The sequence below is a fragment of the Trichechus manatus genome, unplaced genomic scaffold, assembly GCF_000243295.1.
Source record: "Trichechus manatus latirostris isolate Lorelei unplaced genomic scaffold, TriManLat1.0 scaffold00063, whole genome shotgun sequence".
Lineage (NCBI taxonomy): Eukaryota > Metazoa > Chordata > Mammalia > Sirenia > Trichechidae > Trichechus > Trichechus manatus.
Window position 1 is genome coordinate 11,897,146 of NW_004443999.1, and position 13,585 is coordinate 11,910,730.

The 13,585-nt window shown below is 36.0% G+C and overlaps 1 protein-coding gene across 1 annotated transcript in view; it reads right to left on the minus strand.

The window, feature by feature from the left end:
* The window catches only part of LOC101354680 (GPI ethanolamine phosphate transferase 1), a 104,560-nt gene that overhangs the window by 32,713 nt on the left and 58,262 nt on the right, over positions 1-13,585 (minus strand). Inside the window, exons 12-17 of the mRNA XM_023733944.1 lie at positions 11,492-11,570; positions 10,186-10,368; positions 8,027-8,166; positions 5,279-5,378; positions 5,082-5,174; positions 3,733-3,869 (exon numbers count right to left, since the gene is read on the minus strand). Coding sequence (XP_023589712.1) covers positions 3,733-3,869; positions 5,082-5,174; positions 5,279-5,378; positions 8,027-8,166; positions 10,186-10,368; positions 11,492-11,570 — 732 coding nt within the window. The remainder of the gene's footprint in view (positions 1-3,732; positions 3,870-5,081; positions 5,175-5,278; positions 5,379-8,026; positions 8,167-10,185; positions 10,369-11,491; positions 11,571-13,585) is intronic.

A 13,585-nucleotide genomic window follows, 5' to 3' on the forward strand; every position in this document is an offset into this window, starting at 1 on the left:
CTCTTTGGAAACTCTATGGGGGCAGTTCTACTCTGTCCTATAGGGTTGCTATGAGTCGGAATTGACTCAACAGCAATGAGGTTTTTTAAACAAATAATCATCAATATCTGAAACATACATTTTATGACTATGAGCACTTATTCATACAAAAAAGCATCTATATTTATAATCTGTATTATTTCTATTAAAATCAGAAGAGGTGAGTGTCAGGGTTGTATCCTTTTACCATACTTATTCAATTTGTATGCTGAGCAAATAATCCAAGAAGTTGGACTACATAAAGAAAAATGCAGCATCAGGATTGGAGGAAGACTCATTAACAACCTGCAATAGGCAGATGACACAACCTTGCTTGCTGAAAGGGAAGAGGACTTGAAGCACTTACTGATGAAGATAAAAGACTATAGCCTTTAGTATGGATTACACCTCAACATAAAGAAAACTGGACCAATAAGCAGCATCATGATAAATGGAGAAAAGACTGAGGTTGTCAAGGATTTCATCCTACATGGATCCACAATCAACGCCCATGCAAGCAGCAGTTAAGAAATCAAATGACGTATTGAGAGCCAACATGGAGCTATAGACAGAAGCACCATGACATCCCTTACAGCAAAGACCTGAAAACTAGGTAAAACAGATACAAATATCAGTCCTGGAACCCTAAGCATCAAATGAAGGAATAAAGAACTCAGTCAAGCACTGAACGGAATAAGAAACTGAAAGAGAACAGAGAATGAGGAGAGCTACAGAGTGGAGGTCCCCTACCAGCTAATGCAGCATGGATTCGCCATCTTGGACTAAAGCCACCAAAGAACACAGACAGGGAGTACAGAAGGCAACTTCACAGAGCTCCCAACAGGAGACAGAGCACTCAGTAATCAGGGATACATGCTTTCCCACTCCCCACCCTCCTTCCCTGTACAAGACCTACACCGCTTTCCAATGGGCCACGGTCTCTTGGCCAGAGAGACACTAGTTCACTGCAAAAATCTGGATGTGATAAGAGTTTCAGAACAGGAGGGAAAATGGAAAACACTGAGAGGATCACTAAAGACTGATAGAAAACTTCCCTAATATCGTAAAAGATGAAAAGCTGACCATCCAAGAAGCTCAACGAACCCCATATAGGAGAGACCCCAAAAGAAAACCACCAAGACATATTATAATCACACTCACTAAAACCAAAGACAAAGAAAGAATCCTGACAGCAGCTCAAGAAAAACAAAGTCACATACAAAAGGGAAATGATAAAACTAATCTCTGATTACTCGGCAGAAGCCATGCAGGCAAGAAGGTAATGGGATGACACATATAAAAGCTTGAAAGGAAAAAACTGTAAACCAAGAATAATATATCCTGCAAAAACTCTCGGTCAAATACAATGGTGAGATTAGGACATTTCCTGATAAACAGGACTGCTCTGAGAGGGATCATAATAGAGGGTTTCAGACAGAGCTGGCTGGCGAAAAATACAGGACAAAATTTTAACTCACAAAAAAAGACCAGATTTACTGGTCTGACAGAGACTGGAGAAAACCCGAGAATATGGCCCATGGACACCCTTCTGACTCAGCAGTGAAGTCATTCCTGAGGTTGACCCTTCAGTCAAAGATAAGACAGGCCCATAAAACAAAATGAGACTCAATGGGCACATCAGCCCATTAGGGCAAGGACAAGAAGGCAGGAGAGGACAGGAAAGCTGGTAATGGGGAACCCAAGGTCGAGAAGGGAGAGTGTTAATATGTTGTGGTGTTGGCAACCAATGTCACAAAACACAATATGTGTATTAACTGTTTAATGAGAAACTAATTTGCTCTGTAAATTTTCATCTAAAGTACAATTTTTTTTAGAGAAGGAAGAAATCAAACAATGTATTGCATTGGGAAAATTTGCTGCAAAAAACCTCTCTCAAGCGTTCAAAAGCAAAGATACCACCTTGAGGACTTAGCTGCACCTTATCCAAGCCATGGTATTTTCAATTGCTTCATACGCATGTGAAAGCCAGACAACAAATAAGGAAGACTGAAGAAGAATCGACGCCTTTGAATTGTGATGATGGTGAAGAATATGGACTATACCACGGACTGCCAGAAGAATGAACAAATCTGTCTTGGAAGAAGTACAGACAGAATGCTCCTTAGAAGCAAGGATGGCAAGACTTTGTCTTACATACTTTGGACATGTTATCAGGAGGGATCAGTTCCTGGAGAAGGACATCATGCTTGGTAAAGTAGAGGGTCAGGCAAAAAGAGGAAGACCCTCAATGAGATGGACTGACACAGTGGCTGCAAAGATGGGCTCAAACATAGCAATGATTGTGAGGATGGCACAAGACCAGGAAGTGTTTCATTCTTTTGTACATATGGTCTGAGTCGTAACAGACTTGATGGCAACTAACAACAACAATTATTTCTAGCAGGACACACAGCTCCTTTCTATCACTGAACTTGTGCCATGGATAAAGGAAGGGAAGGACACAGTCAGTGCTTGACTGCTAGCATTTCCTCATAAGTGCAGCAGGAGGATGAGGCATTTGTGTAGTAATGGGACCACAAATGATTCGCTTCCAGGAACACTAGGCATAGTATGGTTCCTGAAGTCAAAGGTGATCAATATCAAAGAAACAGTGTACTATTGTTGAGCTCTATTAGCTCCGAAAAATTTAATATAAACTCGTTTCCGCCGAGTACATTCCAACTACAGCAATCTTACAGGACAGAGTAGAACTGCCCCACAGTGTTTCCAAGGACAACCCAAATTATGTTTGGACAGATTTTGGACCCTAGTAATATAACAGAACAAAGAGAAAAGGAACTGGTTCATAGAAAACAAAAATAAAGAGTAAAAGGCAGGAGTGGACACCTAAGGAGAATGTGAAGCAGAAATTCCTAGGATAATGCTTATCTTTTTTGATTCTTCAAATATGCTTTTTGAGAATCATAAGGAGAAAAAAAAGTAATTATATATTCAAAACAGATTATCATTAAATCTTATGAAAAATAACCATGTATGATTAAGATTCTTTATTTTTTTTCTCTTCTTCTCTTTCTTTTTTAATAATTTGGAATTTAACTCATTGGCAAATATGTTTTTACTTTAGAGCACTGGAGTACCAGGAATATTACAGCTATATTATAGATATTTTTATTTTTATTTTAATTTAAAAGTAAAGTTAAAAGTTTATTTTACAGACTTATTTGGGTCATACTGAGGAGAAATAAATATAACAGCAGCATAGGGAATTCAGGTAAGCTATATAGAAGAATTCTGTCAGAGTCTGAGTGATTAAATGTGGGAAAGTTGTCAAGGTAAATAAACTTCACTCCCATGAAGACCTTTACATTCAGATGAGAACAGTAGAAAGAGTAGAAAAATTTCATTTTTCTAAGATATTTTAAGTGTGGACATGCTTGAAGGCAGAGGAAACAGGGATTACATCATGGGTTTTAGAACTTTTTGTTTTGGCAACAGAACAATTTTTCATATGAAACCTTTTCTAGATTCCCTACTATACAAACGAAATAAAACCTACTATTTTTTTCTTTCCTGGCATTTTAAGTTATCACTATCTGGCACAATTTGTTTGTGAAGGCCCAGATGCATCTCCAGGGATCCTTAATGCCAAAAATCACAAGTAGTAGTTTGATAGTATTTTAACTTCCAGGGTCTTCAAGTGATCTTAAACTCATGACTAAGATTAGGTTCATATTTCATAGTGTTGATAGAGAAAAACAATTGTGTTGAAAAGAATAAAAGTTAAAACACTGTTCATACACTAGAGAGATATCTGGTTTTCGTCCTACAACAGGCATCAGTGGGAACACCGCCAGAAGCAACGAGAAGAAAGTCCAACTCAGTGAGGTGATCTAAAAATAGAGAAAAAGTCATCTTCAGACAAATATGGTACAGAAAACTGGCAATGACACTCGAAGGAAAATGAAAAACCTTACAACTATTTACTTGAAAAAGTAATATACTTACTACTGATGGAAGACTGTCATATACTAGATACTATACTGGATACAACAGAGCATTATCTCATTTAATTCTCACAACAACCTTAAGAGATCAGTTTTATTATTTATAGTATTTCAGATGAGGATACTGGCTCAGAGAAATTAAGGTATCAGTACCAGGCCTATGACTAGTAAATGAAACATCCAGGATTTAAACCTGGGTATGATATTTCAAAGCAAGTGCTTCATTCAATTTATGCTATACTGCACATTAACTGTATCTCTAAGAAAACTGGCCTGCAGAAGTAATCAAACACTTGAGCCCAGATGGAGATCATTTTAAATTCTCAAACATAGAAAGAAGGTATTTCTATATTCCTGCTAAAACCAAAAAAATTAAACCCACTGCTGTCGCGTCAATTCCGACTCATAGCAACCTTATAGGACAGAGAAGAACTGCCCCATAGGGTTTCCAAGGAGCAGCTGGTGGATTCAAACTGCCCACTATTTGGCTAGCAGCAGAGCTCTTAACTACTGTGCCACCAGAGCTACTCCATCAAAAACTGGAAACATGAGAGTATTCTTCGTGGAAGCACATTGTAATTCCCTACTAGCTAAAGGAAGAAAATCAAGAGTAAAAGTATTTTTAAATAGTTTATCATGAATATGTACTTCTTAGGAGAAAAAAAAAAAAAGGAAAGCTGAATTGTTAAAGAGTGGGAAAGTGGCGCAGGGTCAGGAGGGAGGGGACGCCTCTGCCTTGAGTTCACAGCATGGCCATCTAAGCGACTGCACTTCTTGGGGCTTCTCTGGGCAATTCCTCAGCTACTCCATCATCTAGATATTTGAGGTTTAAGGAATTCAGGAAGTGCTTCAGAGAACAACGTCATCAGCTCTGCTTCTATAGTATTTCAATCAGCACATCACTGGCTCATTGTGATACGAAAGACTGGGAATCACCGAAGCTTTAAAGACAGCCTCAGTTCTCCTGTCATGAGGACCAGCTCTTTACATAAGGACACAATCTACCCCTTTGATAAAGAAATGAACATTTCCCTGAGTTAAACACACATCAAACAAAGTAGCTACTAGTCTGTCCTATAAAAAAATTAGTACTTATACCTTTGCTTGAGTCCACAGCTGGGTGAAAAATGGCCAACCCGCAAATGCAATGAGTCCAGCTGTAAGCATATAGCGGTAGAAAAAACTGAGAACCTAGTTATGCATTCCAAAGGAGAAATGAAAAACGAGGTCATTTAACACTAGTTACATAAATATGAGAGAAATCTCAAAATGTTGTAATCTGGTAAATTACTTACTAATACTTCAATTCCCAAGGTAAAGGCTAACAGATAGCCTACAAAATGACTCAGAGGAAAGGTCAACAGTGATGTGACAAGGTCTTGAATAACTTGAAATCTGTTGAAAAGATTACAGAAAGAGACTATTATGCTCTATACAGAAAAAATCTTAGGTCATATATAGTGAAGAATAAAATTTTTGAGCAAATCTAAAACCAAGGAATTTTCAATTTATAGACTATTCAAAAACTAAGATAAACTCTAATAGATTTGTTTTATTTACCTGAACTTTGTTTTGGAAATCTGGAAGTATTTCAGGAAAATTTTAATTTCTGAATTAATTTGATAATAATTACAAAGGTTTACTTGGTTTTGACAATAAATGAGTCTTGTTCAATCTTATTTAAATGTAGATATGTACAATTACAGATAGAATATCAGAAATAAAATATAATGAACCCAAAAGTATACAAATTGAAAACTTAAAGAAAAATTCACCAAGGTTAACCTTATATTTAAATTTCACCTGTCTCAATGAAACAAGACAGGTTTTCCTAATCTAAGTAGGGAAAATCTTAGTTTCCCCTTTTCACTGAGCTAAATAACTTTTTCCAAACCCAATATATCACTAATTGTACATTAATTGTAATGAAATGTAAATTTATAACCATTACAAATGTATCTTATACTTAAGTACTTTTTATATTTCATCACAAGAAAAAGAACTTTAGCATTTATAGTGTATTATTAAATGAACAATTATAAAAGGTCAGTATCATTTGGTTTATGACCTTTCTCTGATTGAAAAGAATGGCTACATAATGTTATCAAAGCTATTAAGGTTCCATGTAGAGAATAAACGCCAACACCAGTCAAAAAGAGAATGTTTCTTTTGTTCTCAACAGTGAATAAGCACAGAAGAATAAGACATGATTTTATAAAATAATTTAGATTTTTTTTCCTAAAAGAAAAGTTAATTTTTATCTTTTATTTTCTGTATAAAGTATGAAAAAGATAAAGATAGAAAACAACATACTTTCAAAATTGTATTTTCCATTGAGATTTAAATATGTATGTTGTCTTCAAAATTAGGACATTTATAAATTCAGGAGGGGTTCTTTAGTGGGTAGAATTGTCTAAAATGATAAAACCTTTCTAAAACTTTTGAAATTAGAGTAAATAACAATAGAAAAACATCTGATTCATGTATATCTAACAATCCTATTCTTTCAAATGGAGAAGTAGCAGTATGTTCTTTTGTCAGTGTCTTTTTTTCCTTATATTTAAAAAGTTAATATTTTAAACATTTTAATATTAATTTTTTATATAAATTGAAATTTTAATTCTTTAGATGCTTAATGTTTTTAAAGGACAAAAGAAGTTGTCAAAGCTGTAGTTAACAAAAGTTAGGATAAAAAATACATATAGTGTCATGATGATGTACATGCTAGCCAACCTTAAAAAAAAACCCTTACTCTGGCCTCTCATTCCCTGCTCTGCTTTAAGGGTTTGGTTTTCTCAGAGGATACTTTGATGTTCAAGACTAACCTTTGAATTCTAGATTAATGATGCAAATACAGAAATCATCAAGATCTCCAATATGGTCCTGGTTCCCTGTGAAGATGACCAGTACTATGCTTTGTTGTTATTAGCTGCTATCAAGTAGCCCCCAACTCACAGGGACCTCATGTACAACGGAACAAAATGCTGCCTGATCCTGTACCATTTCCATGATTAGTTGGGGACTGGATTGTTGTGATCCATAGGATTTTCATTGGCTGATTTTTGGAAATCATTGCCAGGGCTTTCTTCCTAGTCTGTCTTTAGTCTAGAAGCTCTGTTGAAATCTGTTTAGTATCATAGAAACACACAAGCCTCCGCTAACAGACAGGCGGTAGCTGGGCATGAGATGCGTTGGTGGGGAATAAAACCTGGGTCTTCCTCATGGAAGGCAAGAATTCTACCACTGAATCACCCATGTTTTAGTGGTGTTATTTAAAAGAGCTTCAAATTCGCCTGAGAGCCTTACTTCTGATGTTTTCTGCAATGTTAAGAATCCACTGTTAGTCCAACTTGTAAGAAGCCCTGAAAGGTAGAACCACAGCATATGTGAATATCAACTAATCTCTGTATTTACAAATTACTACAAAAGATTTGGAGCCTTGGTGGCACAGTGGTTAAGAGCTCAGCTGTTAATCAAAAGGTCCGCAGTTCAATCCACCAGTCGCTCTTTGGAAACTCTATGGGGCAGTTCTACCCTGTCCTATAGGGTCGCTATGAGTCGGAATCGACTTGATGGCAACGGGTTATACAAGATTTAAAGGTTTCATTTATCCCAGTTGACATAATGGCTTGGAAAGGAAGGGCAAAATGTATGGAAATAAAATATGCAAATCTCTTTTAAACATTCTGCTGGAATCTGGGACAATGAGACAAGTTCAAAATGTAAGTTAATCTAGGCATAGTACAATCAATATTAATTATTTTACTTTTATTCCAGATTTTTCTTACAAAAGATACACTAAGAAGGGAACAAGGTCACTGCTACCTCAATGCAACAAAAAAGACATTAAAATGGAAAGGTAAAACAAAAAGGAGGCTTATATACAACATTTTACATACCTATAAATGAATTAAGGGGACTTGACAATTTGAGGGTATCATGAATATGTCTTCACTATCTATGCTACAGAAATCAAGTCTATTTTAAATACAGATTTTATTGTAAATGAAGTGAAAACTGAGGTAGCAAGATGCATTACTTACTCTCTTAGAACTGCATACCATATGGGCACTGGCAACAAACAATATATGTAGTAAGTCCAGGGACAGGCTTGAATCAGCAGGAAAAATACTACTAAAATACCAATAACTATAAAACTACATGGCAGGAGACGGCTTGGATTCTGAAAATCAAACAAAACATTGAAACAGTTCCAAACCCATGCTGATTGACAGGTTTTTTCAAAAGAGATTTTATAAAGTGAAGAAAATATATTACTTTCTTCCAGTGGCTCTACAACTGATTAATCAAGGTTTGCATTCAAAAAATAAAAAAAAAAATCTAAGTATCTGTCATTTGAGAAGCCCATTACAGAAGAGAAAGCTGAAAAGCATGGAATTTTTGCAATTAGGCAATTGTCAACTTAAAAGTGCACTACATTCTTAAAGTTTCTTTGCAAGTAACTTGTTTAGAACTCTGAACACATTTCCCCTTAGAAATAATTTTATCAATGTTGATTGAGTTCCCTGGCTAGACTGCAAAAGCCTACGCAGCCCATAATGAACTGTGCGACATAACCTTCACTTGGGATAATGTTTCTATCTATTCAAGCTCCAACTTGACCTGCTACCCACATTTCTGTCTCCATTGCTCAACTATGGTAGGTTCATTCTCCCAACCACCTGCCAAAAAAAAGGATAGGGTTCCTCAATGTAAGACACTAGATGGCCTCCATGGGCCCACCTAGCCCATGGATGCTCTGGGTCAGAAAAAGAAATACAAATGATTGGGGTGAGGACACATATATAGGGAAGTGATGATTCTAAGAACAAGAGTTCTAGGGTATGAAACAGGAGTTAGACAGGGATACAGAGTATAATTGGGGACTTTACAAGATGTTGAGCATACATGAATGGAAAAAAGAGAGAAAGCCAAGAGTGGAGAGGTGACTTGACAGCCCTTCACATCCATTCCTTGTTTTCTCTATTTTCCCTTTGCTTTGCTAGCCAAAGCTAAGTAAGATGAGGATTAAGAACTGTAACCTGGAAGTAGGGGGATTTAGGGAGGAAAAGCATGAGATTTTTTTCCTTTTTCTACATCCTCTCTATTGGCATAAAATGTCACCAGAAGGGAAGTAAGAAATGAGGATCAATTAGGGCATAGTTGCAAAAAGTAGGGTTATAATTAAGAGTTTGTAGCCAGACAGATCAGAATTGAAATCCTGGCTCTGCCACTTGCTTACTGTGTGACCATATGCAAACCACGTAATTTTTCTGAGGCTTTGTTTCCCCCCATCTAGAAAATGAAAATAATAATTCCATACCTACTTATCAAGGTTGGTAATGCTTAGGTGAGATTATATAAAGATTTTTAAAAAATGCCCACAACACTGCTACTCTTTAATAGATGATGTTTGCTATTACTACTTTTATTTTTATTCTCTCCTTCCCTACTTCTCCTTTGCATTAGCCTCAGCAGTGACTGGAGAAACCTATCAAGGAATAGCACTGGAAATGGAGGTACAAAAGAAAGCAATGGTGATTCCATAGCAAGGGGTTTTTCTTTGTTTGTTCAGGGAGTTTCTTTTTTTTTTTGCATTGACAATAAAGTAAACTATGGGCTAATACTTAAAGTAAGGATAAACAGAAAGTTCTGGAAATTGGTATACAAGAATTTCAGAAAGTTGAAAGAAGATGAGAATAACTCCAGAAACAACATATACGTTATTTTAAAAGGAACATTTTGAGCCACAGATTTTATCACTTTCTAGCTCCTAAACTTTTAATAACAGATAAAATTAAATATATTGCTCTGAGATAATTTTGTGACTACCTGTAACAGAAAGATATGGAATACTTATAACATGCTAAATAGTTACAAGAAACAACAGAAAATGAACACTATTAATATCACAGAAAAATTTAAATTATTTATACAGCTATCGTTACAGCCCTTTTAAGTTACAGAGCCATTGTTACTAACACATTTAATACATCTTTTTCCCAACTGAAGAAATAGAGATAACCAAGAAAAGAAATGACCAAACACAATGAAAGGAAATAAGAGATAGATAAATAAGTGTTAGGTTAATATAACGACTTGCACATTGTGTGAATGCAACACATTTCATTAAATCCCTTTCCTTACTCCTAGTATTTCATATTATTACCTGAATGTTTATTATTAAATTCTCTGAACCTACCTTAACTTCTTTACTGACACCTCTTATAAGGCTGGAATGAGACTTGATGATCAACAAAGAAGCATATGATATCCATCCCACAAAACCAATAACAACATTGATGCCCAAAAAGAATCTGTCGTAAGTGTGATAATAGGACAATCCTTTCAATGCAAGATGGATCAGCTCCTTGCAAAGGGAGACCTATGGAGAAAGGAAAATATAACTTGCCACATGGAAAGAAAAAGAAAAATTAAATTTCAAAGAAAGCAACATTGTAAAGCTGCTACAAATCACTGTATTAAATTTAGAGCAAGTAACTGTAGATGATGGATCAAGAATAGATTTTAATTGTTCAAGGATTTTGCAAAGTACAAGAAAAACTCCTGAATAAAATGAACTTATTTATTAATCTTGGTAAGAAAGGGTGTTCTAAATGTAAACAATCTTTCTATATGCAGTATTTTAAAGTTATTCACTTTTGTGGAAATGATCTTCAGATGACACAAGAAAAGAAATGAGGCTCTCTAATACAGGTCCCAGATAACTGAAATGCCTCATCATTTTTCACTTTCTCATATCAGATTACCCAAATCAGTTATAAAACATCACTTAATGTTTTAGAGGAGAAGAATGGCTTGCCATTTTAAAACCACAACAAAAATAAGTATTAGAAGTACACAGTATTGCATAGGCATTTTGGAAACTAAAAATAAAATTCTTTCTTACTTTAAAATCATGAGACTATTTAACAAAAAGAAAACAAGTGATGAAAAACAGACTAAGGTAGGAGTTGGGAAGAGTCGAAGTTCCAGTGTGAATCATTAGACTTCTTATAGTGTATAGGTAACTCCAAATATACAAATATGTTATAAAACATTATACATTAAGTAACCCATTGCCATCAAGTCGATTCTGACTCATAGCGACCCTATAGGACAGAGAAGAATTGCCCCATGGGGTTTCCAAGGAGCTGCTGGCAGATTCAAACTGCCGAACTTTTGGTTAGCAGCTGAGCTCTTAACCACTCTACCACCAGGGTTCCATACATTAAGTAGGGCGACAGAATCTCGGAATATATTTTCTCATTATAAAAAATGGCATAGTAGAAGTTCATTTCCAGTGTTTACCCAGAAAAATTTACCCATAATAGTATCTGAAATAAGAGGAGTATGCCCAAGGCTAAAGCAGCCACTCAGGATATTCAACCCTTTCCTGAGGTTTCAAGAAAGTTCCCTGGCCTGCCCACTTTACTCTCATCTCCATACCTCACCCCATCCCCAAAATGATGACCAGCAATTCATACATACAAGGTCTGTATACTTACTGCCTCAGCATATTTTCTCTGTTTTATATAAGATCTTGCTTTTCTTAAAATGTCAAGCTGTTTAGAATCAGAAAGTAACCTACAAACGAAAAAAGATCGTAAATTTAAAAAGTTTTCTCATTTCTATTATATATACACACATACATATGTATATCCACACATATATATATATTGCTGAATTGAAAAGATGGTAAAAATTGAGGAAAAAAAATGAAAGAAATAGACTTCAAACTGAATTGTATTGTTGCCTGTTATCTGAACTCTTCCAAGTAATAGCTTATAATTAAATTTGTTTTTTTTTCTGTTAATAGTCCAGAATTTATTTTGTGATTTTCTTCAGAATAATTTACAGCCTGAATATATGCATGAGAAATGCCTTTGCTCATGTTGTCTGCTTTCCTGTGATGCTTTCTGTTTTTTTTTTTTAATTGTACTTTAGATGAAGGTTTACAGAACAAACTAGCTTCTCATTAAATAGCTAGCATACATATTATTTTGTGACATTGATTACCAACCCCACGACATGTCAACACTCTCCCTTCTCAACCTTGGGTTCCCTATTACCAGCTTTCCTGTCCCCTCCTGCCTTCTAGTCCTTACCCCTGCGCTGGTGTGCCCCTTTGGTCTCGTTCTGTTTTACGGGCCTGTCTAATCTTTGGCTAAAGGGTGAACCTCAGGATAAACTTGGTTTTCTTGACCTAAAGTTTGAACTGCCAAACTACACTTACGAAAGTCATATACTCCCTCATGTTGAAGAAATGTAATACTCTGATTAACAAAGAAACTCTAACTAAATCAAAGTAACTAATGAAACACCAGACACATGGTATGAGTTGCACCCCTCAGCCTCCTGTGTACATGGCAGACATTGCAAATATAGCAGACTGGGCAAATCCATCATGGCGCTTTCTTTCCCAGAGCCTGGACAAGGCCTATGAATTCTTATCATCACAGAGCTCCAGGCAGAACCCAGCCAGCAATCAAAGTTAGGGTAAATTTGAATCTATTGACCATTCCTGTATTATACCATTTACTGTTTGGGGTTCCCTATCTTTCATTTGTTTTTCTGTCATTTCCCTGTGCTTGTTTTACCACAGTAGAAACCTTAAGCAAACAAAGGAAATACTCCTGAGAAACGCTGAGCAATCTGAAACTGTCTGTCTACCTATCTACTTACCTGCCTACGTACCTGCCTATCGATCTATCTATCAGCATTAAATTTATAGAACGCAGAAATTGAGGAAATATAACAGGAACTCAACTACATTAGTAAAATAAACAAACACATGTAAACATAAAATTGAAATACACATCTTAATTAAAACTTATACTTCTAAATTGAATACCCTTACATTTAAAAAGTGTACACACACTTATTTAAGGATATATTAGGTTGGATTATATGAAATTGATGTTTTTCTTTGTCAAAAACTACTGAATTAATATTAGCGATTTCATATGGTTCATCCTAATATGATCACCCATCTTCTCTTACTTGGTTCCAGCAGTCCCTAAAGAGATAAGACTGAAAGTTGAAGGAAGTAAAGCAATGGTTACTAATTTGCTTACTAATATTAGTAATTTGCTGCCATATGCTTTTTTTTTATTGAGCTTTAAGTGAAAGTTTACAGTTTTAGCTTCTCATACAAAAATTTAGACACACATTGTTATGCGACCCTAGTTGCTCTCTCCATAAAGTGACAGCACACTCCTCCTTTCCACCTCAGATTTCCTGTGTCCATTCAACCAGCTCCTGTCCCTTTTTGCCTTCTTATCTTGCCTCTGGACAGAAGCTGCCCATTTAGTCTCATGTATCAACTTAAGCTAAGAAACACTCTCTTCATGAGTATCATTTTATGTCTTATAGTCCAGTCTAATCTATGTCTGAAGACTTGGCTTAGGGAATGTTTTCAGTTCTGGGCTAACAGAGAGTCCAGGGGCCATGTCTTCCGGAGTTCCTCCAGTCTCCGTCAGACCATTAAATCTGGTCTTTTTAGTAGAATTTTACTTCTGCATCCCAATTTTCTCCTGCTCCATCAGGGACTCTCTGTTGTGTTCCCTGTCAGGGCAGTCATTGACGGTAGCGGGGCACCA